The sequence below is a fragment of the Chionomys nivalis genome, chromosome 13, assembly GCF_950005125.1.
Source record: "Chionomys nivalis chromosome 13, mChiNiv1.1, whole genome shotgun sequence".
Classification (NCBI taxonomy): domain Eukaryota; kingdom Metazoa; phylum Chordata; class Mammalia; order Rodentia; family Cricetidae; genus Chionomys; species Chionomys nivalis.
Window position 1 is genome coordinate 20780401 of NC_080098.1, and position 27027 is coordinate 20807427.

General features: G+C 44.3%; 1 protein-coding gene across 3 annotated transcripts in view; it reads right to left on the reverse strand.

Annotated features, from left to right (window-relative positions):
* Optn (optineurin) overlaps nt 1-12603 on the reverse strand; it is a 40127-nt gene extending 27524 nt beyond the window's left edge. For 2 of the 3 annotated variants that reach the window (XM_057787670.1, XM_057787668.1), the window contains exons 1-3: nt 12422-12603; nt 1778-1954; nt 570-772 (exon numbers count right to left, since the gene is read on the reverse strand). In XM_057787670.1, coding sequence (XP_057643653.1) covers nt 570-772; nt 1778-1943 — 369 coding nt within the window. In that variant the 5' untranslated portion in view covers nt 1944-1954; nt 12422-12603. Of the gene's footprint in view, nt 1-569; nt 773-1777; nt 1955-4077; nt 4268-12421 lie in introns of all 3 variants that reach the window. The other variant, XM_057787669.1, reaches the window with a different exon arrangement.
* Nucleotides 12604-27027: the final 14424 nt, after the last annotated feature.

Sequence of the window (27027 nt, forward strand, 5' to 3'; positions counted from 1 at the left end):
GACTCTCAGCTTTTACTGCTTTCTCTGGCAGGGAGGGACCTAGTAAGATCTGGTTGGTTCCAGGGACTTCCTGAAGCTATTTTGAGTTGTCCCCTCTGACAGAAGGAAGCTGAGCTGTAAAGACAATGAGAGGAGAGGAATACAAAGAAGACTCTTGAGACCAGACCAGCTGTCTGGAAAAAGCAGAAAGCAGCTGAGCTGCCTGGAAGATGTTCAGACTGGAGTCACTTGGAGAGGACACTCTCCAACTGGTTGAGCTGCCTGCAGGCTGTGCAGTGTGCTCCAGGTTTCTTAGCTTTTGTGCTGCCCATGCTAGGGTGGGGTTGCTGATGCAGCTGCCTTTGAGTTATTTCTGCACCTGTAAGTAGCCACTCACCCATACTCCTGTAAGTAACCCTAATAAAACTCATTGGTTCACCACGTTGGGCATTGGTGGTATCCATACTTTGGTCTGTCACGGGATTCCTGTCTGGAGTAGGTAGACGTGTATATCGTATCTCCCCAGGAAAAGCTTTGTCACACAACTGTACATATGAAGAAAGTAAGACCACAGTGGATCATGTACTCACTTCAAACAGCCTTTCTGATTTCTCTCTTAGTTTCTCAAGCTCTTCCTTCAGTTTCTCATTTTCTTGACTCAAGGCCATCAGGTGCTCCTTAGCTTCTTTGCTCTGTGTCTCAAACATCTGGCGTTCTTCCTTCTGCTTCTCTGTCCAGGCAGAAAGCTCCTCAAATCGTCCTTTCATGACCTGATTATTTAGCTTTATGGCTTCTGTTTGGGGTTTAGAGAGAGGGAGTCACCCACCAGGGAATGGATGGAATTTCATGAATCAGCTCTTCCTCTGGCCATTTCAATACTCTGGGCTCTGGATCTAAACATGCCCCAGTGACCTAAAATGGGTACATCAGCAGGAAAAAGACGACAGCAATGGCAGTAGAGTTTGCTTACAGACAAACTATAACACCACTGTTGGTCCTTAAAGGTCACAAGAAAGGCCAGGCACGGTGACTCATAATTGTACTCCCAGTATTTTGGAGGCAAGAGGTGGGATGATGTGGAGTTCAAGGTTCAGGTTTAGCTATGTGGTGAGCAGGAGGCCATCCTGGTCTACACAAGACACTCTCAAAACAACAAAATTCCCCAAATAAAACTGATTTGGGGATATAAATTCCTCTTAATGACCAAAAGTCTGGAAGACTCTTTGATTACGATATTTAATTCGCCATGGCTTGAGATATTAGAATATAATCCTCCTTTGAAACAAAGTTTCACTGCGTATATAGCTCAGGATGTCCTTGAATTTGCTACGTAGCATATGACAGCTCTGCACTTGGAATCCCCCTGCATCTGTTCTGGAACCAGGACACAGCCATGCACCACCATGCTTAGTTTGGAATGCTTTCTCTTGACAAAATGTTTCCACCTAACTGTAGCTAGAGGTGCCTCTCGTTTTCCTTTTAAATGGGCTAAATGTCATTAGACTGTTTTCTGAGCTAGAATATGTGTTTTGTTTTGTTTTGTACAGTGGTAAGGATCCACCAGAGAGCCTTGCACATGCTGGGCAAGCTCTCTCTTACTGATCTACACTCTCAGCCCCTAAATAGAGAAGTTTTTAGTCTGACCTGTAAAATATGTAAACAGAAAGCCTTGTAGCACTGCTCAAAGTCTTGCTGTGCTGTTTCTAGGGAAACAGGCTGAGAAAGGGCCTCACTTACAGCCCTCTTCAGAAGGGATTGTGTTTCCTGCGTGGCGAATCCAGATGACAGGCCTGCTCACCTTTCAGCTGGTGGTTCTCAACCAGGAGTTCCTTCATTTGCTGCACCAGCTCCTCAGGAGTGAATGTGTCCAGGCTGGGGTGAACCATATTGGGGGGTCCATTTCCTGGGGTCTCACAGGGGCTGTCCCCCTTCTCAGTCAGGCAGCTCAGAGGTTGATGGGACATGGCAATGGGTCCTATGGAAAAGCCACAAGCTAAAAATATAGCTGTCGCCAGTCTGTCACAGGCCTCGGAAAGACCTGCAAATCTGTTAGTAGTTATTCCCAAGGTTGCTGGCCTTCCCTCTGGGTGCACTATGAGAGCTTTCCCTTTAACCATCAGCTGCACTGCCCACCTTCACAGGACCATGTGTAGAAAGGGGCAGAACAGAAATGGGATGCGCACTGTAGAATGTGGTAACGATTAGGGTACTATCTGTGGCCTTGGCGAAGATCACTACATAAATCCCTTCAAGTCTTTCAGTTCAAATCTCCTTATTTTGAGTGATTTGTATTGTTTGGGAATTAGATTTCAATAAAGTTATTAAAATCTTCATTTATATATTTATTGAAAGCCATTAAAATCTCTATATTTTATATTTATTGAAAGCTATTAGATCTCCATATTTTATCTTTGATAAAAGGAATGGAAGGTAATGTTTATTTTTGGCAATTCTTAGGCTTGGTATGTGCTGAAACACTCTACCATACATACCCTACTCTCTCTCTCTCTCTCCCTTCCTTTCTTTCTTTCTTTGGTTTTTCGAGTCAGAGTTTCTCTATGTAACAGCTTTGGCTGTCCTGGACCTCCTCACTCTGTAGACCAGGATGGCCTTGAACTCACAGAGGTCCGCCAGCTTCTGCCTCCTGAGTGCTGGAATTAAAGGCGTGTGCCCTCGCTGCCTGGTGACACTCCCTACTCTTGATCATCCAGGTGAGGTTTAACAGGTGTAACAGCTCGCCTAAGGTCAGAAGTGGCACATAGCAAGGCTGATGTGAAGATGCCATCTTATACTACAAAAAAAGGTGCAAGTAAAGTCTTATTTTTTATTGAGGCTTTGATATGATATTTATCAGTGAATACACACAAAACACTAATGCAGTTTGATGCCTACTGCACATCCTGCAAACACTCCTATGTGTATATATATATATATATATATATATATATATATATACATACATATATGGTTTTATTTCATAGATGTGTCGATGAGAACACATAAATGCCAATTCTACATCTTTATTACCTACCACTCAGGCAAAAGGACCTCTTTCCAATGACTGGCTACATACACATTCCAGGCAAAAAAAAATTTCATCTTCATGTTCATGAAAATGATAGATATTCCCATGATGAACTGATGTGGATAGACCATAAGACAATATAAAGTAAAGGTAAAATACATACCTTCACGCATGCACACGCGCACACATACACACACAATTGCCCTATTTTACAAAGGAAAAATGACTGACATCCAGAGAGATGGTTAAAAAAATATTATTTCTGGCTGGAAAGATGGTTCAACGGTTAAGAGCACCAACTGCCCTTCCAGAGGACCAGGGTTCAATTCTCAGCACCCACATGGAAGTTCACAACTGTCTGTAACTCCAGTTCTAAAGAATTTGATACCCTCGTACAGTATAGGGAAAACAACAGTGTACGTTAAATAAATATGTCTTTAAAAAATTATTATTTCTTGGGCCTGCAGAGATGGCTCAGTATTTAAAAGCACTTGTTCCTCTTTGACTCCCAGCACACATGTTAGATGGCTCAAAACTGCCTGTAACTCCAGCTCTAGAGGATCTGATGTCCTCTTCTGGTCTCCGCAGACACATACAGATATATGGTATATACTCACACAGACACAATGACACATAAATTTTAAAAAACTTAAAATTTACCTCAATTAATTGTAAGATAAATTGAAATTAATCTATGCAACAAAAGGCGTCAAATGGTGATGCTTGCCCTATGACTATGATAGAGCAGAGAGCCACTGGCGCCACAGAAAGCCCTGGGATGAAGAAGGCACATGGGCACATACTGGTGGGCACTCCCTCCCCCACCTCAGTAGGAACTGAATCTAGAGCCTCCGGCATATTACACAAGTGCTCTACCACAGAGTTACAGTCCTAGTACCCAACCTTATTTCTAACTAGGGGAGAAGCCATTGCTCTCAGACTGCCAGCTCCTCATGATTAGGGTGCCTGAATGGCTCCGGGAGTTGTATTCCATTATATATGAAATCAGTCCCTCTTCTGACAGGCAGAAGAATCACCCTCTCTGCCAGGTAGCATGCAGGTTTAATACTCACATATGAAAATAAGACCAGATGCACAGAATGAGTGGCTCTTGCTATGCCCGTAGGAGGCAGAATCCTGGGCTCTCTTCAGGTTCTCTACAATCAAGAGTCTGGTGCACTGCTTCTAGTCTGGAGACTGTGTTAGGTAAACTGTAGTGCTAGTGTTGATGGGTGAGCAGGCTGGCTGTGCTACTTAAAGTATCTGCTAAGAAGAAATGCATCCTATGAAGTACACAAGGAGGATAGCAATTTCACAGAGGAAAAACACTGAGCAAGCATTACTCTCTTGCCTCTTGAATGGAAATGGGTTTTACTTAATTTAAGATGCCTTCCCTGTACCTTTGCTGGGTAACGCCCATGTTTCTGACTTTCCACAAAATTCATTTTTGCAACTGAGTAGTGTGGGAGGTCCTTCTGTCTATGTGTTACTTTCATTGGTTAATGAATAAAGAAACTGCCTTGGGCTGTTGATAGGGCAGAACTTAGGTAGGCAGGGAAAACTAAATGGCATGCTGGGAGAAGGAAAGAGGAGAGAGACACCATGGATCTGCCAGAGACAGATGCTGAGAATTTTACCTGGTAAGCCACTGCTACGTGGCAATACACAGATTAATGGAGATGGGTTAAATTAATATGTAAGAGTTATCCAATAACAAGTTAGAGCTAATGGGCCAAGCAGTGATTTAATTAATACAGTTTCTGTGTGGTTATTTTAGGGCTAAGTTAGCCAGGTGGCTGGGCCAAACAAGCAGCCCTCTCCTTGCAACAATTGTCACCCAATGTGGGACAACTGCATCCACATAAAGCCTGACAGGGCTCGGGAAGTAATTCTAGACAGAAAAGAATAGAGTTAAGCACAGCTTATTGATAGCAGCATTTTCTCAGGTGGGCTCTGTTTGCTAGAGGCAAATGCAACTCATATAAGAGAGGCTTCCTGACTCAGCTTTAGCTGCAAAACCTTGCAGCTCTTTTAAGAAATCCTGCCACGAAACACTTAAATGGTGTTGATGAAAAGCTGACTGCATGCTTTTTGGCTTTTAGCTACAGCAGGACAAAAGCTGCACCATTTTCAAAATGCCAGCTTTCTGGGCCGTCCTGCCAGCGTAAACTCTGACTCTTCCATGGGGTCTGGCTGCAGAGCATTTGAGTGTGGTTTGTGAGCAGACTGTTGCAGCTTACTTTCTGGCAGGGACCTTGAAGCGCCATAGAGTTGTGGCAATAAACATGGCTACAGCCAGTACCTCTGCCATGAGGCTGGAATCTCAGACAGCTAAGAAACGGGCTGGATCCAACTGCCAAAGCCATGGCTTTAATTCTTTTGCTTTAATTTCTATGGCTAGAAAGCCATATCACTTAGCAAATTAAAGACTCATGTGGTCAGAAAAAGAGAGATATACAGTAAAGAGAGATTAAAAGACAAAGAAAACATCTAAATGGTTTCCAGTGTATTAAAAATAAAAACAGGCGTGGGAAAGAAAAGAAAAAGGTTAAAGTCCTTAAAATAAAAAAGAGATTTAACAACTGCGGGAACCAGGCAGCACAGAAAACTAAGTTAACAACTGAGTATAATGGTGCACACTTATTCACTGCCTTAGGGGCTGAGGTAAGAGGATCATACATTTCAAACCATTGTGGGCTACATAGTAAAAACCTATCCCTGCAAAATCAATGAAAGGTTCTGAGGAGATGGTCCAGGGGATCAAATGCTCATTGTGCAAACACAAGGACTGGAGTTTGGATCCCCAGAACCCATATAAAGCCAGAAGGGTATAGTGGCTTTCTGTAATGTCAGCATTTGGGAGGAAGAGATCGTTTCCCGGGGGGGGGAGGGGGGGGAGGAGGCAAGCTGGACAGCTAGACTAGCTGGAATTTGTGAGTTCCAGGTTCAGTGAAAAGATCCTGCCTCAATAAATAAATTGGAAAGCAATATGTACATATATATTAGGAGAGAAACAACAAACTAAAATTTTTATTTCTGCACATAATGATGTTGGTGATAACATTTCATAAAAATGGAATTTTCTGGAACAGCAGTAAATTTTTCTGAGGTATTTAATCTTCCAAACTACAGAACATTTAACAGGCTTTTGTGTGTGTTGGGAAGTGGGTGCCGGGGACAGAACCCAGGGTCTCATGGATGCTAACAAGCACTCCAGTAAGCTACACCTATACCCAACACATTCTTTTAATTTTGTTTTTATCTTTGCCTTTTGAGATGATGTCTTATTTTACAGTTCAGGTTTGCCTGGAACTCACTACATAGAGTTCCAGGTGATCCTCCTGCCTCCATATGTTGAGTGTTAAGATTACAAAGATGAGCCACTATGCCCATCTCAACAGATTTTTAAAAAAGTAATAAACAGACAAATAGAAGATGTATTTAGTTCCATCTTATTATATGTATAAATCAACATCTCTCAATCTATTTTTTTTGAGACAGAGGCTAGCAATGCAGCCCAGGCTAGCCTCAAAGTGGAAAAATTCCTGCCTTAACCTCCACAGGGCTCGGATAACAGGCATGCCACCACACTTACACCCAGCAACAAGCTATCTCTTCATGGTTTATCAGAAGAAAAGGAAAAAAGGGAAGGGGAGGAACAGAGCCAAGAAGGAGGAAGGGGCAGAGGGAGGAAGGGAACGGGAAGGAGAGGACTGTTCTGAAGACTGCTGAGCTGGCTCTCCTCCTTGACCTCCATGTGCACCTCCACTGGGCCTATAGATGCAACCACAGCAGAGACAGCCTTGGTCCCAACAACACTTCTAACTGGTGCAGGCTGCCCAGATTTTACAAGGACACTCGAAAAAAGCAGGGCTGTGCTAGGTGAGACAGTAGAAGAGCCAGCTGTACTGATTCATCAGAGTGTGTGGCCTTGGGAGAGCCACCTGATCTCCACAGGCTGTTTACTGACTCATCAGTGGATAATGCTCCTCATGGGTCTCAGCTCAGCAACTCTAAAAGGTATGCTTAATTTTCTAGAAAGATCACAGCCCCACCTCTACCCTTCAACACAGGCATGCCAGTATTCCTCGCCCCACTATCCCCTGCCAGCCCACCACACTGACCATTCTCACAAGCACACAGGTGTTAGGAAAATTAATCCCATAATTCAAATGTCACAGTGAATAAGAAGCTAGCATATCCTGCAAATGCGAGCATTCAGATCCTACTATTTTAATAAAAGTGGTTTGAAGGGACAGTGGAAGACCCAAAGGACACTCAGGATTTTTGAGTACTTAAGAGGTGTCAGTATGGATTACCACTATACTGAGGTATATGTGAAATACTTTCTGGTAGAATGTAGGGAGAGAATACTTAAATCTTAAAATCGCTGAACATTTTTATCCTATCTATCTATCTATCTATCTATCTATCTATCTATCTATCTATCCATCCATCCATCCATCCATCCATCCATCCATCCGTCTGTCTATCATCTGTGCATGTATGACACACACACACACACACACAGGGAGGGAAGGTGGGAAGGAGGGAGGGAGGGAGGAGAGAGAGCATCCCAGAACATGGGTGAGCACAAGCACCATGCCATCTATGTGGAGGTCAGACGACAGCTTGTTTCTGTCCTTCTGTTCCACCATCTGGGTCCCAAGGGTGGAAATCAGACCACCAAGCTTAGCAGCAAGAATCTTTATTTGCTGAACCAACACACTAGTGCCTGAATGTTTAAGTCTTTAACTTCCTCTTGAATGACATTCAACCGAGCAAATACAGAGACACATGCATATCTTTTTATGTATCTTCAGAGATTACAAAAACTGGAAAGAAGTATTTACTAAAAGGTTTCCTCTAACGGGATTCCTTATAGAAATCCAGCTGATATGGGTTGATCAGTGCCATTTCTGGGCAAAGACATTTAGGAAGAAAGGGGAGGTGGGGCATACCTGTAACCCAGTTCTTGGGAAGCTGAAGCAGGAGGAAAGTCATGAGTCTGAGGGTAACCTGGGATACACAGTGAGTTCCAGACCAGCATAGTCTACAGTATGAGACCAAAAAAGAAAGAAAAAAATTTAGTACAAGACAACACAAAAAATGTTAGACATGCATGATGGTGAAAGCTTATACTCCCATCACCAGGGAAGCTGAGTCAAGAGGGCTGTTAGAAGTTCTATGCCAGCCTGGGTTACACAGCAAGCCCAGCTTCCTGTGGGAGGATAGAGTTAGGAACACAGGATTCGTCACGATTTCACTAACAAGAAAGACTGGGAATTAGCAAGGTAGAAAGTCAGAAGCAAAGCCCCAGCTTTATTCCCTCGACGTGCCCCTTGAGTCCCTAGTCAGGTGCAATCTTATTCTTTATTCTGAGGCCAAGTAATTATAGTAATGACCTGACCCTGAGACATGGGCATAAATCTCATTCCTGAGTTGGCCTTAGAGATAATCTACTCTGACTTCTTATTCAATACAAGAATGTCTGTGTGGTTCCCATGGTGCATGGCTACACAGAGCTGGCTTAGAACACATGAGCCATGCCCACCACCCCTGCTGCCCCCAGCAGGTAATGTCTCTTCCATTACAGATGGTTCTGACAGCCAGGAGGCCATGTGCCCAGTGTTATCTGCCTTATGCCAACTTCCACTCACTGGACACTGGATGCAAAACAAGCCCAGTCCTTTTCCCTGGTGGAGATGAGCCTTCAGATCTATGGATGAAGTATTAACTGGTTCAATACCTCTATAAGTAAATGAAGTCTTTGTGTGTGGATGTGTAGGTGTGTGCTCATATGTGGTATGTGCATGTGAATGCAGGTGCCATAGGCACTGGGTTCCCCAGAGCTGGGGGAGTCTGAAGTGGATATTGGGAACAGGACACAGGTCCTCTGGAAGAGCAGAGAGTGTTCTTATTGTTGAGCCACCCTTGCAGCCTGGTAAATTAGTTTTAAACAATGAAGACCTGTTTCCTGAAGAGAGTCAATAGTTTCCATTCACAAAAGGGAATGAAGGGGCTAGCAAGATGGCTCGGCAGGTAAAGGCACTTGTTGTCAAACCAGATCACTCCAATTTGATCCCCAGGATCCACACATCAGAAGGAAAAAGTGACTTTTATAAGTTATCCTGAGTCCTTCTCACGTATGTCGCGGCAAGTGTGTACTCACGCCCATACGGACAGAATAAGTAGAAAAAGGCAATTATCTTTGTGGAAAAGGAAGGTGGGACACACACATCTTCTTTCTGGAGTAAAAAAAGTCTTGCTGTTGCTTGCTAGGAATACTATTAGTAAGGCTATTCCATGACTTAGGGATACACAGAAAACAGAAACAAACTTAAATTCACTTCCGAAGGCAGGGACATGGCAGTAGGCTTCCTTCTTTCCACTCCCCCTCCTCTCAAAACTAAAGGGGTCGTCAAGTCCCGTCACTTGTACCTCCAAAATGCTTCTAAACCTCTCATGTCTCCAACCCTAAAGGCTTAGGCTTGGACTTTTGCCTGTGAATAGCCATGTTCAACTCCCGCCTATTTTGTTTGTTGCTGTGTCCCCAGTACTGTGGTGCACACAAGAAAAAAATTATCAGGGTTTAGATGAATGAATTCTAATAGCATTCTTCTCTTTCCATTTCAATCCTGCTGCAATTGAAGTTCATGAGAGTTATTTATTTTTATTTATTTCCAGGCTTAATTATCCATATGCATCAATGCTACCTCCTGTCACCAAGCCACAAAGACCACATTAAAGGGCTCACGGCTCCATGCATTCTTGGCCTCTATGTCCTTGCCTCTGCGGTGTCCTCTGCCTGGGAAATGTCTGGTTCCCATTTGCTTTGGCACACATCCATGGGGCAATTCGAATGTCCAACATTTGACATTTTGTGGAGAAGCAGCTCTTCTGAGCATCTAAGAGCCATTTGTATTCCCAGCTCCTTAGTCCCCTCACCAATTACTGCCGTTTTTAGACTATTTACTTTCTCTCCATCTTTTTCTTACTAGAGACAGGCACACGGCAGCCTCTGTGTGTTTGTTGAAACAAGATGAAAACATAGCCTAGTGAGGGTTATTCAAGTCCAGCACCGGTAAAGTGCTTCCTGCTGTGTGAGCACAAACCACACGTTAGGACTGTTATGTAAATGTTAGCACATGTTAGGACTGTTACGTACATGTTAGCACATGTTAGGACTGTTACATACATGTTAGCACATGTTAGGACTGTTACGTACATGTTAGCACGTGTTAGGACTGTTACGTACATGTTAGCACGTGTTAGGACTGTTACGTACATGTTAGCACGTGTTAGGACTGTTACGTACATGTTAGCACGTGTTAGGACTGTTATGTACATGTTAGCACATGTTAGGACTGTTATGAGTTTCCTGCGACTCTAGGGTGCTCGTATCCAGATTCTTGAAGTCAACTTTTCAAACTCATTTTTAAAGTCAGAACTGGTTTTCTCTACCACCTCAAAGGATGCGGATATTATTATATAACGTACATTCTAGTAACTTGTTATCACACACAAGCCAAAGCAGAATCAAGGAAAGCCTTAACACATTTAACTTAAACAAAGGATTTGGGGAGGGTGGTGGTGCATGCCTTTGATCTCAGCACTTGAGAGGGAAAAACAAAGCGGATCCCTCTGAGTTCAAGGCTAGCTTGGTCTACAAAGTGAGGTTCAGGCCAGCTAGGTAGACATAGGGAGACCCTCTCTCAAAACCAAACCAAAACAAAAGATTTTTAGGTTCAGAAAGATGATTCAGTGGGTAAAGGCATGTCCTGCCAAGCCTAACAACCGAAATTGAATCCACGGATCTCTCATAGACTGTCCCCTGGTGTCCACTTGAACACCACGGCAAGCACATGCATACACACATCTGTGAACATACATGCACACAAACATGCACACACAGATAATTAATAAATATAATAAAATTTAAAAATTTAATTTCTTTTGCCTTTGGATTTTGATTTTCCGGGAAATCCAAAAAAAATAAAATAAAACAAAAACATTAACTTGCTAAGTCTCTATAATAAAAAATCAGGAAAACTGATTTGGGGACCAGTAGGTATATTTCATGTATTTCATGGCCAAAACAACTAACTATGTGCTACTTAAATGAGGGAGTTCAGGGGGAAGATATAACTAATTCCTTTCAAGTTTATTTCATTAAGTCTCACAAAATATAGATTCTGTCCCTTTCTCCCGCCTCCCTTCCTTCTCTTCTCTCTCCCTCCCTCCCTGCCCCCCCCCCCCCCCGCCACTATGTAATTTACAGGACAATTGTAAAAACTAGTTACTTTCATGGTGTTGCACACAAAACATAAAGTACTGCTCAGACCGGCTCACTGTAAACAGATCAAACACGCACAGTTCACAACGAAACTTCACTTGTCCAATCAAATCCAAGGCAATCTCCGGCAGTGGCCTCTGCTCTGTCCAGCTCTACCCTATTATCAACCGGCCAGCGGACGGACTCCACCTCTCCCGAGGCCAAAAGAGTGAGGCTGCTTTGGGTAAAAGGGTACTTTCGGAGATAGTTGTGAAAGCGCCAAGAAAGCTCCAAGTGGCCCCACGCTGCCTTACATTCTCTTCTTGAGGCTCTCCCTAAGGTTTTCCGGTTCAATGTTAAACACCTCAGGCGTACATTCCTCCTTAGAGGAGTCCTGATAGTGGAGGCCAGGTGAGGGACTGAGTTTCATTTTCCTCTGAGGCTTGTTTATTGCCTCCAATTTAAACATTGACCGTGGTCCAAAACATTCCTCTAAAGTTCTCAGCTCCATTAAATTCATTCTCATGTATTCTCTCCCCCCTTCCCTCCCCACACACATACAAACATACTTTGAGTTTATACATGAGTATATATACATGCACGGATATAGCACACTCTTCCCAGACAGACACAACAGTTTATGTACTCTTCTGTAAGCCTGCCACTTTGGCAAGGGGTCTCGATTCTTTACTGTTCCTGGGCCACATCATTCAGAGTGCCTTGCGACAATACCTTTAACCACTTCCTTCTTAGAATGAACGACTTCTTGCTTAATCACTATCAACACGGGACGTCACCTTCAAACCACCTTAGTGACCTGAACTGGAAGTCACCTGCGGCCATTCAAGTCTGTGTTTTACCACCCTGGGGAAAGGGGGGAGGGGCCTTTGTAGCAGCCGCCACCCCCAACCCCCTACTAACATCCCCGCTGCCCTTTCACACCAGGTCAGGATCGGCCTGGGCCTTGGAAGCCTTCCCAGGGAAGCCATCCTACAAGAGGACCGCCCCAGCTTCGTCACCCTCCCCGCGGCAAGCTCCCGGAGACGGCTACAGCGAGAGTCGCTGCTAGGATGGATTGGAGCCTGCCGGGGAGAGTCGCCGCGCTCGGCCAGCGCCCGCCACCCCCTGCCCGGCTCACCGACCTCCGGGATCCGCTCCTCTCAGGTCACTGCTTCGTTGGCATCTTGTCCCAGTACCAGAGCTCTGGATGCCGACGCCCGCCAAGGACCGGCCGGGGGGCGGCGACCGGGCAGCCGGACGGTGACGCGCGCCCTCGCGACCCGCCGGGCGCCGCTCAGCTGACCGCAGCGCCTGCTCCCGCCCGAGCCCGGAATTTCCCAGACCACGCCCACTCCGACACGCCCCTGGAAAACCACGCCCAACGCCCCGCCTCGGCTTCTCTTCCTGAGCCCCGCGATCTGGCGCGAGTGAAGTGGGAGGAAGCTGAAGTGTCAGACACCTGGCGTTAACTACAATAAACTATTAATCTGACCAAATGGACTGAGTCAGACTTCCCTGTGTCTTATAGAGAAAGATCAAATCACATTGGATCTCTGAGCCCTTCAGAAGGGTCTTAGGTGTCCTCATTGCAAGGCCTTCATCTTTCCATCTCTCAGCTTCTCTGCCCACTTCCACCTGAGTGTTTGTTTAAACCTTACAAGTAGGCAGCACACCCTCCCACTGATCCCCTATTTTCTTTTGGAGGCCTTAATTAAAAGCCAAAATAGAAAATAAATAAATAAGGAAGGAAGGAAGGGAAAAGAAGAAAGTAAAAAGAAAAGAAGGAAGAAAGAAAAGAAAAAAATAGAAAGTTTGTAAAATGCTCTTGAGCTCTTGTTCGTCCAGATCAGTTAACACTGGCTGCATCAGATGATCAGAGAGGTGAGACTGATAGGTTGTTTTGGATGACATTCAGGAAGCAGTCTTACTGCGATGGTGCTATACCATACTGGATGATGCCTCTGCAGAGACTGGAGAATAAAAAGCTGAAAAAAGAGCTGCCCTGGTTTGCATTCCTAGTCCTGAGAAGGCACCAGTAAGGTGGCATCGCAAGATACAGATGGCATTTGCTTAGAAGGGTGAGCTCCTGACAGAGTGTTGCCTTGACAACCAGAACCCCAGCGAAAGGTAAGTAGTTAGAAACTGGGGCAGGATCTCCCCTGTGGCTCAGAAGAGAGCCTGAGATCAGGTTTTGTGCTCAAGGTCAAAGGAATGTCACAACCAGGGAAGAATTTCATTTACTGACAAAGGAGCTTCTGTGGCGACAAGGAACAGGCGGTTGGGATTGCAGCTGCACCTGCTCACAGCTTAGAAGGAAAAGTAGGGATCCTCATCAACACAAGGAAGAGACAGCCCAGGCCTGCCCAGTCTGTTGCACAGACAAGATCACCAACTGTCCTTTCCAAGACCTGGCCCCAAATTAACCCTACAACCAGGCAGAGAAGGTCGGAGAAGTTGTGTCAGGGGGCACCTGTCATTTTCTGATACTCTCTACGATCCACACCGAAAACTTCTATGACCCTTGGTCATGACTCTCCACCACCGACCAATAATATCAGCTGAGTGTCTTTCATTCCACTGAGTTCTGACACCATATTCCTGCATGTGGTGGTAGATCCCATAGGTGAGAATGACACCCTACAGATCTGCTCTGTCTTCCAATGCCAAGTAGAAGCCCCAGGTTGTTTTACCTGAGTTGCTGTTCCACTAACCTGCTGTAAATTGGTTTTCCTCTTTGGATACTGGTCACATCCTGTGGTAGCTGGGCTCTTTACTCCTGTCTGGTGTTTGTGGTATGGAAATGTCTGGTGTCTCTTATACCTGTTTAAGGTATTGGCAAAACAGAGGATAAAGTTAAGTTTAGGAAAAAATAATCAAGGACCAGGAAATTGAGAGGGGTGTATCTAACCTGTTTAAACCTTCAATTCAGCTCCCTGGAACTCACAAGATAAACAGTAGCATATTTGTGTTAGAATGGCTGTAACAGATGTCTAACTTTTATTTGTCTTCATACCTTTACACAGCTTAATAACTTGCATTTGTGTTTTACTGAAATTTGTTTGGTGAGGCTGTCCTTTTAAGGGACAAAACCTCTCAGCTGTCAAACTTCATCAGAGATCTTTGAGAAGGATAAAATTTTATTTGAGTTATTGATTAAAAAACGATGGGTAACTTACTTGGATGGCACCCAGAGCTACTCTTCAGGGTCATCCATAGTTGCTGAGGGTCGTATTTGCCTTTTGCTGTTTAGTGCAGGGCCTGCCAGGCTCCAGAAGATCCTGTGGGCTAAGAAATCTGTAGGAAGACAAGGCTACCTTGACCTGAACAGCTAGGCAGTCGATTCTGGTGATTCAGTCCACTGTCTGGATATCTTCAGTTTGGATGAAAGACAGTTTTGTCCAGTGGTGAGCACTTGGCAGTTGCAGCGAATTGCAGATGGATGTTGTTCTATGCCCATTTGTCTTCTGTCTACTTGGGAAGAAGTAGGGGGCTGCTGCTAGGAGCCAACCTGTCTCTTTTTGTTATAAAAAGTCTTTTTTTTTAAAAAAATAATTAAACATTTAAATGCCATATTCACTAGATCTCTGAGCAGTTGAGGGCTGTTTATCAGGTATAGATGAGTTATAACTACAGTATAGAATCTGTTTTGAGAGCTGAGTCTGAGCTTGACTGTACTGGTAACAGGTAAAGCAGGGTTGGATTAAGAAACAAAAAGTACAAATCAATTTAAAACATAAGACTTACTGCTTTATAGTCTGAAATGAGATACAATGAACAGAGAATTATAACATTTAACAGTAAAAATAAGTGTATTTAAGTTACATGTATACACACACACACACACAGAGTAAACAGGAATTGAGCAAAGTGGATGCTCTTGGTGGGCCCTACCAAAGGCATGCCACTGTGAAAAACACACACACATGTAACAGAGTTAACACCAGGAAACCAGGCAGGAGATTCCTCAGTAAAGATGGTGGGACTTGGTCACCTGACCTGGCTCTCAGTTAAGATGGAGGTGAAGTCACCTGACCTCAGTTAAGATGTTGGTAAGGTCACCTGTTCTCAGTCGAAATGGCAGTGGCCACATGTTGTATGCAAGAGAGACCTAGAGGCCTGATCTGTCCTGTTGCCCAGCCGCCATGCCACAAGCCATGACAGGGAGCAAAAGGCTGGAACTGAAACAGCTGCCTTGTGGATCGGACCAATCTTGTTGGTAGCGGTGGCAGGGACAGTTTGAGGAAAAGTGGAGCCAATGGAACACTGGCGGAGCATAGCTTGAGGGTTTATATCATAGCTGAAAACATGAAAACCCTCCAAAAACACCATAGGGCCTGTGGAAGAGCATCCTCTCTCTGCAGGTGGGGTTTAAGACTGATTGACTCTGGTCTGGTCGACTCAAAAACCAGAGAAGCTAGAGGTCTTTCTGAGCAGTCTCTCACAGTAGGGACCATTTATGAGTGGTCCTAAAGAAAAGAAAAGAAAAAGAAAGGAGAAAGAAAAATTCAGGGGACCCTGGGTTCCCAGTAGAATGCACCGCACAGTGTGTGCTGTGCTAGCGTGGGAGGACTGACCCTGGTTCGTCCGGTCACGTTTTTTAGCTATGGAAAGCAACCAGATATGAATGTGAGCCAAGGGCTCAACCGTAGCCATGAAGGCTGCAGTTGGCTGACTGGAAGGGAAAACCTCACCACTGAAGCTGCTGGTGTGTGTAGAGGTCGGCGTTCAGGCAGATACAATGCAGAGCTGTTGTAAGGAAACCTGGTTCCTGAGCCCAGGGTTCCACATGTCCTTAGCTGGCCCGCCGATGGGCAGGAGGGGACATGGAGAACTTGGTTGAGTCATAAGCACCAATGTTATGGTGAAAATAAAATGCTGCAGATCCCCAAGTGGCAGCAGTGGGCAGCTGGTCCCGAGACCATGGTGGGCCGTGAAGGCAGCCAGTCCCAGGCAGGGAGCCCCCGAGTGGCCCACTGGCCAAAAGGGGCCAGTGGGTCCTAGGCAGGGAGCCATTTGGTGGGTGAGAGACAGAGATAAGCATGCCATGCAGAGTGAGGTTGGATATTTATTTAGTGGGTATTTATTTAGTGGGATATTTATTTAGAAGGGAAGGGGAAAGGGAGGGAGGGAGAAGAGGGACAAGGAAAGAGAGAGCAGGGAGAGGAGAGGAGCCACCGCGACAGCTATCTCTTTGGGAGAGAGATGGAAAAGGAAGGAGGGCTCAGACTGGAAGCAGAAGGAAGATCTGCCTGCCTCGATGGTGGAGGGGAGGAGGGGGGTGGGGCTTGTCTCTTAAAGGGCCAGGACAGACCATTACACTCACAGTCACACACTCCTAACTAAGTGATCTCCACGTTGTTTATCTTTTTGTGTGTCAATTCTTGGGCAGTTATCCAAGATAACCACAGTGCCACACCCTGGCCCAGAAGTTATCTATTCTTCAGACCCAGCTTGGTTCTACAAGTGAGAGACAGGACTTTGGACCACTTCGCAGAACCAGACCTGAGAGTAATAAACTACACTACACACCCTGACCAGGACTATTTAATTACATATACTATTTTTTCCAATGTCTCACTTCATAGTTTAGAACGGCTTGGAATGCACTAGGAAGTTCAATGATCTGGAACTTGTAGCAATCCTCCTGTGTCGGCCTTCGAGATGCTTACTTAGCTTGTTACTTTCCCAGCATGTTGGGGCTGCTGGAACTGGGGTGGTGGTGGCTGCTGCTGCTTCTGTTTCGGTTTCCTCCTCTTCTCCTTTCCCTCCTTCTCCTCCACCTTTCTTTTTCTTCTTCTTCAGCAGGGTCTCATTGTACTGCCCTGACTGGCTAACTTGCTATGTAGACTAGGCTGACTTAGAACTCACAAAGACTTGGTTGCCTCTTCTACCCTCCTACTCCTAGTGCTGAGATTAAAGGCATTTGACACCGTGTCCTCCTTTGCATTAGTTAATTGTGTGAGCTGCTTCAGAACCTCTGGAGGTGCAATGTTCTATAAACTACATGCATATTACCCTTTTACAGTCCCCAAAATTCACAGTTCTGAAACCACCTACTACCTCAGGATGGTTATGAGTGCTTGGAGTGAGTCACACTTTACTTGTTAAAAATTGCAGGTCACCATTTTTTCTGGACTAAACTGAACTAGGTCCTAACACATCATGCTGAAAATAAAATGGAGTCATGCGTAGTCTTCATTACTTTTCTATTGCTGTGATAAAACAAAGTGCCTAAGACCATACCATCTGTTCCAACTCCATATTGTATTTGCTTAGACAAACCCTTTACCCTCCTCTGAACAGTAGTCACCTCTGCCTTGGCAACACATTTGAGATTTCCACAGCCTTGACCATGGTCCAGATGCATTAACCAAAATAACTAAGGTAAACTAAAACAACCAAAGATTATTTAAATCAAATGTAATTGTCCTGCTGTGTCTAAAATAATCTCTATCCTCTGCCAGCAATGAACATTTTAAGGTTATTCTGATCCTCATCCAATTTTGATGTAAATTATGGTCTTTGTGATTTTTGCCTTTAAAAAAATGCTTTACTCCTCAGCTTGGGCACCAAGAGGCTTTTTAGAGGCAGGAACTGCTTTTAGTCTGGCCATTAGTAAGACTGAAACTTTTAATTGGCTTAATCAGCATGGTTGTCAGTAACTATATCATACGGGTAATTTAAAAAATAACATGACTAAGGCAATTTGTAGAAGGAAGATGTAAGAGTCTGTCATCCAGGAAAGCATGGCAGGAACAGCATTGTGTTAGCTGAAGCAGGAGCAGAGTGCTCATGTCTCAATACACACGTCCTCAAAGCCTCCCACAGTGACATACTTCCTCTAGCAAGGTCACTCCTCCTAAGCCTCCCCATCAGCCACCAGCTGGGGATCAAGTACTCAAATGCATGAGAATATGGGGGACATTTCACTCAAATCACAGTCATGCTCAGGTTCCATTCAGCTTGCTTAAACTTGTGTGTAACATGCATAAAACACGTAGAGCAATGCCTGGCACTTAGTATCAGCCTAGGGAATAGGGAGGAAGGTTCCTACTCCCTTTTACCCTTCTGCCTTCCTACTTCTCTTCTTGCTAAGATGTTTACTGCTAAAGGATCTTTCTTTAGAGACTCAGAACTCAGAACCTCTGACGGCCTCAGTAATGCCCCTCCTTAGTCATCAGCTTTGTAAATCACTGTGAGGTATAAACTGAAGCATTATGTTCATGAAAATACTGGAGCCCGTCCCAGGAGGTTAAAGTCCATCACAGTGTCTTGGCTAGAGTGGAAAGGAGATAACCAGCCCTGCGCTGCAAGACAGAGTTCTGTTCAGCCTCTACCTTTCCCATTCTACTCCTCTCTCTCTCTTTCTCTCTCTCCCTTTCTCCCCCCCCCATCCTCCCTCTCTCTCTAAAAACCTTTTGTACCCCTGAGTCCTCCAGCAGAGGCTCTGTGACAAGAGTTCCCCTTTCCTCTCTGTCAAATCAGCTTTTTGAATTTCAAATGAAACGAAACAGAAAGCCAATGTTTCTAAAATTAATTGGCCCAAGATAGGGTGATCAAGCCAGTTTGGCCAGTAACATCATAATGATAGAGCCAGTTTTAGTTAGTCATCGTCAACCTCCTGTCCCTTCCTTTGTCTCCAAAATTTTGTATTACAAACATGTGTGACCAGGCTCAGCCAAATAATTCTGCTTTAAAGGAAATAGAATCATTTATTCTGAGATAAATATGAGTGGGAATACAGGTTTGAATAACAGGTTAGTCTGAATAACACTTCACAGTACAAAATGTTGTACAAACTTATTGCTACAGTAGCATTAAAGGCCAGGGTTCTATTGAGGTCCTTGAAGGAAAGCTATTTCCTCCTAGGTGAAGGAATGAAATCTACCTTTGGTTGGAGATGGCTTTGTCTCCTCCATTAAGTGTTACTCTAGACAATCACCTAGTCAAGTATGCTGGCTAGTTTTATATCAACTTGACACAAACTAGAGTCACTGGAGAGGAATGAGCCTCAACTGAGAAAATGTCTTCGTAAGATCCAGCTGCAAGGTTTAAAATTAGTGATTGATGGGAGGGCCCAGTCACTGTGGATGGTGCTATCCCTGGGCTGACAATCCTGGGTTCTATAAGAAAGCAGACTGGTCAAGCCATGAGGAGCAAGCCAGTAAGCAGCACTCCTCAATGGCCTCTGTATCAGCTCCTGCCCTGCTTGAGTTCCTGCCCTGACTTCCTTCAATGATGAACAGTGATTTGGAAGTGTAAGCCAAATAAACCCTTTCCTCCCTAACTTGATTTTCAGTTGTGGTGTTTCATTGCAGCAATAGAAGCCCAAAGACTGAAGGCTGTTTCCCTTTAAGCTGCACTAAATAGATGGTAAGAATAATTAATCTATTAATGAGATTAATCTATTAATGTGCTTTTCTTTCCCAGATTCCCTGCTCTCTTTTGGTTACTTATGGAACTGTATAAAGGTGTAATGTTAGAATCCAGCTGCTGCTCAGGCCACAATGTCTGCCTAGTCCTTGTCTTTCAGATACCAGCACATACCCTACAGAGAGTCTGTTACTCTAGTTAACAAATGTGTTAGAATCTCCCACCTGAGGAAGTATATTTACTTCCACAGGGATATTGGTGGTTACATATCCTATCCCCACCTTGTTTCCTGCCTCCTGCTTGCCATCAGACAGCCTGGCTGCAGGCTTGTGCTATGAAAGAACCTTCCTCTTCAGGAAGGTATAAAAAAGACCCCCCCACTTCTGCCACATGGGCCCTACTCTGCTGGAATGAGTGCCTGACTTTTCTCGGAGCCCTGCCATGTTGTTGTACATCTGTCTGTCTATCCATGTAGCAATAACTTTTCTAATAACTCCTTGTGGTGGTTTGAATGAAAATGGCTCCCCATAGATCATAGGGAGTGACATTATTGGACCTTTGGCCTTGCTGGAGGAAGTGTAGTCTTGGAGGAAGTATGTTACAGCAGGTGGGCTTTAAGGTTTCAGAAGCTCAAGCCAGGCCCAGCGGCACTCTCTCTTCCTACTGCCTGCTGGTCCAGATGTAGAATTCTCAGCTACTTCTCCAGCACATGTCTGCCTGCATATCACCATGCTTCTCACCATGACAATAATGGACTAAGCCTATGAACCTGTAAGCCAGCCCCAATTAAATATTTCCCTTTACAAGAACTGCAGTGGTCATGGCATTGATTCACAACAATAAAACCCTAAGACACTCTTACCCCCAGCAGTCTCTCCCAGTCCATTTGTTCCCTGCACCTGACACCTTTCAAGCTATACTTGTTCAGATATGACAAACATGCCTACTTCTTGTAAGTTTTTCTTCTATTTATTTCCTAAGCATGCTTTTCCTGACGCTTTGGGCTTCCTTACTCTTTCTCTGAAGCACCCACCACCGCCTTTTGCCACGCAGTTGCTTGTTGGCCACATTCCTGACCTTTATTGCTGACCATGCTGGCTTAACTTCTTTCTTCCTTTGCTCCATCATCTCTAATGGGCAGGGCAGAGATTTACAGCTTATTTGCCCTAGAGTTTTTCTTTTAAACTCTAATAAAGATTGTTCTCAAGCTTTCTTTTGAGTCCATTCTTAAATTATTTTAATAGCAAGACTAAGAACACCAAAAGGGGAATCCCAATTTTCCCAGTGTCATGTAGCATACAAGGTGGGGCTCCAACCAATTTCCTATAGCATTGTTCAGAGAACAAAAGAAAATCATGAATCAAATAATTTACAGGTTCTGTTAGTGTTATCAGACAGATAAGCTAGATAAATCAAGATGGGAAAAAAAATCTCTTTCATGAGTTTCAGATAGAATAATATTCTTTACTTTAGGGTTAGTGAAGCCTAGAGGCATGCTAAACTTTACCATGTTATTAAAAAAATTCCTATAATAGGAGACTATTAGGCCAGATGCAAAAGTTAAGGCAAATATCGGAGGTCTGATAGCCCAAGGTCATTTAGTCCTTGCTATACAACATTCCATCTCTCTGTCATCAGATTCTTGCTCTGGCATCTACTTGGTCTTGTGATCTTCCTTGAAGAATTTAGATGGGATACATAGAGCATAGTGTATAAGTTAGGCATTTTATTGCAGAACACAGGAGAACACACGATCAAGAAGTAAGAGTGAACAGTAGCCAAAGAAACCATTGTACCCACTTGTGTTTTGAGTAGGGTTTATACTATTTGAGTCTCTAGAACAGACTGGCTGCATTTCCCTCCCCCAGATGATTGTCTGGCTTATTAGGATTAAGTCCTTTTTTTAAATGTACATGTGAGGTTTTGCCTGTGTGTATGTAAGTACACCATGTATGTGCTAGTACTGGAGGCATCCAGGAGAGGGTGGTGGGTCCCCTGGAATGTTGTGTTGAGCGGCGGGCTGGGCTGCGTCCCGCCACCCCGGCTCCCACATTGGCTAGCTTATGCCCCGAAATAATTACATGGAAACTGTATTCTTTTAAACACTGGTTGGCCCATTAGCTCCAGCCTCTTATCAGCTAGCTCTTACATATTGATCTAACCCATTTCTAATATTCTGTGTAGCACCCACGACCTGGCTTACCAGGAAAGATCTTAACCTGCATCTGTCTGGAGTGGGAGAATCATGGCGACTGCCTGACTGGGCTTCTTTCTCCCAGCATTCTGTTCTGTTTACTCAGCCTACCTAATTTTCTGTCCTATCAGAGGCCAAGCGGTTTCTTTATTACTTAACCAATGAAACAACAGATAGAAAGATGACCCTTCTCCATCACTGGAACTGGAGTTACAGATGGTTCTTAGTCACAATATAGGTGCTGGGAACTGAAGCTTGATTCTCTGGAGGAGCACCAAGTACTCTTAGTTCGTAAGCCGTCTTCAACTCCAAGTTTGGATTAACTCTTGAGGGAGGGAGTGATGTTTTTGTTTTCTATCAAAAAAATGCTGGCTAGATGGTTTCAATTCCTGGTTTTATTAGCTGCTGACTACGTGAAAGGAGTTTATCCCTAATGAACTTTAAGCCTGCTAACATCTAACTGTCAGGCCCAACTGAAACCCATGACAAATGACTGACAGTGGTGCCTAGCACTACAGAGTCTGGCATCCTGGCTCCTCTCAACTCTTCTCACCCCCACCCCTTATCATAAACTTCTCCAGCTTGTGGGCTTTACTTCCTCCAGCTTCTCATTCCTATATAACCCGGTCTGCCATTTTGGACATGTGCTCTCTTGGTCCACTTGCCCTTCCCCCACAAAGCCCCCTCCCATTCTCTCACGGCCTGATCCAGTCTGTTGGTCATGTGTAACCTATCACATTGTTTTCCTGCTCTGGATTCTTCTAGATGCTTCTGGCTGTTCTCTCCCTCATCTCTATAATAAAAACCTTTTCCTCAACCACACCTTGGAGCAGTTAGGTCCTTTTTTGTATACTTACTAGCTAGCTAGCATCTATACCATCAACGTTATAGGTATCCATGGTCAAGCTGTCTGCAAGATATTTAACTTAATTCCCCGGAGATGCTCAGGCCAGATTCTTAGTGTGAGTGGGGCTTCCATTCCCCCTTACCCTTCCCTGAGTAGCTAGAACCTCAGTTATCTAAGACTGAAATTGAAAAATGCTTTTTGCTGTTTCACTGATGCGGTTTTGTGTAGGCAAGTGAATAGCCATGTGTGGGCTTTTTATGAGATGTTAATTTGTGTGACATGCCTCTTGTTTTCCTCCTTAACTGTGACTTGCTGTTCTGAGTTGGTGACTGGTCCCTCTGTATTTCTTACCTTAGTGGTATCTGCATGACTCTAATCCACAGTTCTTACAAGAATAACCATTATTTTCTTCTTGTCTTTTGGAAAAGCTGATCTAAAGAGCTCTTTTATCTACCCCAGGTGTGGTGACTTGAAAGAAAATGGCCCCGGAATGGAGTGGCACTATCAGAAGGTGGAGCCTTGTTGGAGGAAGTGTGTCACTCTGAGGTTGGACTTTGAAGTCTCTTTTGTTCAAGCTTTCCTCAGTATGACTTTCCTGCTGTTTTTTGATCAACATATAACACTCTCAACTCCATCACCAAGTTTGCCTGCGTGCTGCCATGCTTCCTATCATGATGATAATGGACTGAACCTCTGAAACTATAAGCAAGTCACACCAATTAAATGTTTTCTTGGTGGCGCATGCCTTTAATCCCAACACTCAGGAGGCAGAAGCAGGCTGTGAGTTCCAGGCCAGCCTGGTCTACAAAGTGAGTTCCAGGATAGCTAGGGCTGTTTCACAGAGAACCCTTTCTCAAAAAACCAAATGAGGGAGTCAAGGGGTGTGATGTGGAAGGCTTAGGTGCCAGCCTACCTAAGCTCCTGGGATCCAGGAAGAAGAGAAGTCCTTGGACTTTGGCCTCTGTAATTGGAAGCTTTTCTGTCCTACCTGGTCCCATAGCCACTTTTAAAATAATTACTTAGAGGCTTAATATTGATTATAAATGCTTGTCTGATGGCTCAGGTTTATTACTAACTAGCTCTTACAGCTTAAACGAACCCATTTCTATTAATCTATGTATTGTCACATGACCATGGTGTTACCTCATTTTCTGCATGTCTTACTTCCTTGGTGGCTGGCTGGCATCTCCCAGACTCTGCCCTTCTTCTGTACCTCTGCTTGGTTTTCCCATCTGGTTTTATCCTGCCTTGCCGTAGATCAAAGTAGTTTTATTTATCAACCAATGAGAGCAACACATATTCACAGCGTACAGGATCCCACAGCAGGCCCCTTCAACACTGATGCATCAGGTGAGCTCTTTGTCTCTCAGGTCTTCAGGACTAGATGGATGTCTCCTTCTTCCAAGTTCTACTGTTGCATGGTGTAGTTCAACTCTGCCTTATTGTTAAAGTTCACTCCTGAATTCTATGGAGTCTTAGGGCTATGGCCTCCAGCTAGGCTTGGTTACCATTCCAAGATGCCAATTAAAGAGATGACTGGAGCTATAGAGGTGGCTCGGTGGGTTCCGACATGAGTTTTAGGTTTAAATAGAGGAATGACTCGGGCAGGGCACAAGAGGTGTGTGTAGCTAAACAGTCCTGAGCAGGTGTGTTCTTGTGATCATTGTCTCCATTCTGGCTCTGCAAGGTGGCCTGAAGATGTTGTTTGTGTTGTTGGTTTTTTTTTTTTTTTTTTTTTTTTTTGAGACAGGGTCTCATCTGTGTAGCCCCTCACTGTCCAGGAACTCATTCTGTAGACCAGACTGAATTACCTGCCTCTGTCTCGCAAGCACTGGGATTAAAGGTGTGTACCACCACCAGGCTACGAAGATGTTCTTATTGCTTGAGGGAACAAGGGGATTCTTCTGGAGGTGAGTGTGCACGCTCCCAGGGGCAGCTGCAGCAGAATGGATGATTGTCCTCACCTGGGGGTGCTCCAGCCTGTGGGGTGCTTTCATGCTGTTTCTGAAATCCAAGGTTGCTGTAGGTTTAGGACAGCAATTTATCTTTGTGCCTTTAGCTTGAAAGAAAAATGAGATAGGCCAGGTGGATACTCTTCTACATTTTAAAATTAGATATATTTATCTTATTTTGTGTGTGAGTGTTTTGCTTGCACGAATGCACAACATTCATGTTTGGTGCCTGAGAAGGTCAGAAAGGCATTAGATTTCCTGGAACTGGAGCTACAGATGGATGAGAACCACCATATGGGGGCTGGGAACTGGACCTGGGCCCTCAACAAGAGCAACAAGTGCTCTTGACCGCCGAGCCACCTCTCCAGCCCCGGAAGATACTTCTTGAGTGATGACCATGCCTCTGCAGAGTTAAGTGTCTGGAAGAAAGCAGAGGAGAGAACACACTTAAATGCACAGTAGCGAATTAATGCACAGGAGGTTTGGGTAGCTTACCCATCATACATGAAAAAATAAGGTAACATTTTGGAAAAAGTGTGAAAAAGAAAGTGCTTACATGCTACTACAGAGACAATGATTGTAGTTGAACTGCGTCAACTACTGTCATAAATGTAAGAATGGGTGTTAGAGGACAGCACTGTTAAATGCCCTGTGTATCAGCTGCAAAGAGCACATGTGTCCACGTCAGGTGAATTGCATGACAAGCAGGAAACATAGCATGAAGGCAGAGGGTCTGGCTTCCTCCTGTGTTTAGTTATCTTATTGGCTCACAACAGGAGTTAATAATTTAACAAAAGCAACTTCTCTATGCCCATCAGAGCATCCCAACCGTCTATTCTTTCTTCCCTGCTCCTGCCTTCCCCATTTCCCACATCCCTCTCTCCTTTCCTTTCACCTTCCTTACTGGATGATAAAACATAGCATTGCTATCTTGGGAGTGCCCTCAGTTTAGGCGGCCATCTTTTGTAAGAGTTAAAGTTACAGTTTAAGTTTTAATTACTGTACCTAAGAGATCCATAAAACAAAAATGCCTATAACCTGAAAGCCAAGGATAGATACTGTGGGAATCCAAAAATGTGGGCCTGTTCCACCTTTTCTGAAGGTCAGAGAGTTTGAGCTGATCTTTGCTCTTTCAAAGTTGTTGACAACACACATGACTACAGAACAAGATATCCTGACCTAGGATGTGGTTACTCGGCATTTTGGACATTAAGATGGCCATAGAGATGGATCCACTCCACCATGATTAAAGGTCAAAAAATTCAAGCATACATATGCTCCCTCTTTTGAAATACGTTTGACTTAGGGAGGGGCTGCCTGCAGGACACTTGGTCTAGGATGTGTTCACTGCCCCAAACATCAAATCTGTGCTCAGGAATTAATGGCTTGATGTCTCAAGTATTAGAGCTAGTAACTGTTCTGGTTGTCCTTTGTATCATGTTAAAATAGTCTTTTGTCTTCCTCTCCCTTTTGTAGTAGAGTATAAAAGTGTATGGAAAATAAGCATGGGCAGAATTCAGCATTCAGTGTCTGCTGAGCTGCCCTTCTGTTATTAGCCCCGTCTCTGTTTTTTTCTTACCTCTGTTCATCATAGCTAATGTTTCTAATCCTCTCACCCTTACCCTCAAACATATTAACTTGCTGCAGCTAGGACTGCACAGAAGTCACCCCAAAAAGGTGGCCCCCGACAAGGTACTTCTTAAAGTTCTGGAGGCTATTTATGTAAGGTAACACGGCACACGTTCTCACTCCCCTAAACAAGTTTGTTTTACACAGCTGCACTGGATGTACTGACCACATGTAGGTGGGAGGTGCACAGGCAGGAAATACATCAGGATGTATGCTTGTCTCTGAATGGACCTGATGGAAACTACGGAAGCTTTATGGGTTTGCCTTTATAAGCCTCCGCAAAATGTGTCTTGTTGATATTTTCTGGGAACCCAGGAACAGACCTGGCCAGAGTCCATCATCTTGGCCATTATTTAATTAAAGCTTGCTTCAAATTGGTAGTAGTCTTGTTCTTTCCCGGTGGGATTGGCACTTTCTAGAATTTTTGCTATTTAGGATGATTTTTTTGTTTTGTTTTGTTTTTGGAGACAAGGTTTCTCTGTGTAGCTTTGGAGCCTGTCCTAGAACTTGCTCTGTAGTCCAGGCTGGCCTCAAACTCACAGAGATCTGCCTGCCTTTGCCTCCCAAGTGCTGGGATGAAAGACATGCACTATCACCACCCAGCTAGGATGAATTTTTATCAAAACCAAATACCGTGAGAGGGCAGTGAATGAGAAAAGTGAATTAGGACAAAGTATACTGTTCTGTGAGTATGAAGATGCCATGATAAAACCTGTTACTCGGTAAGCTGAGATAAAAATTAATAATAAAAAA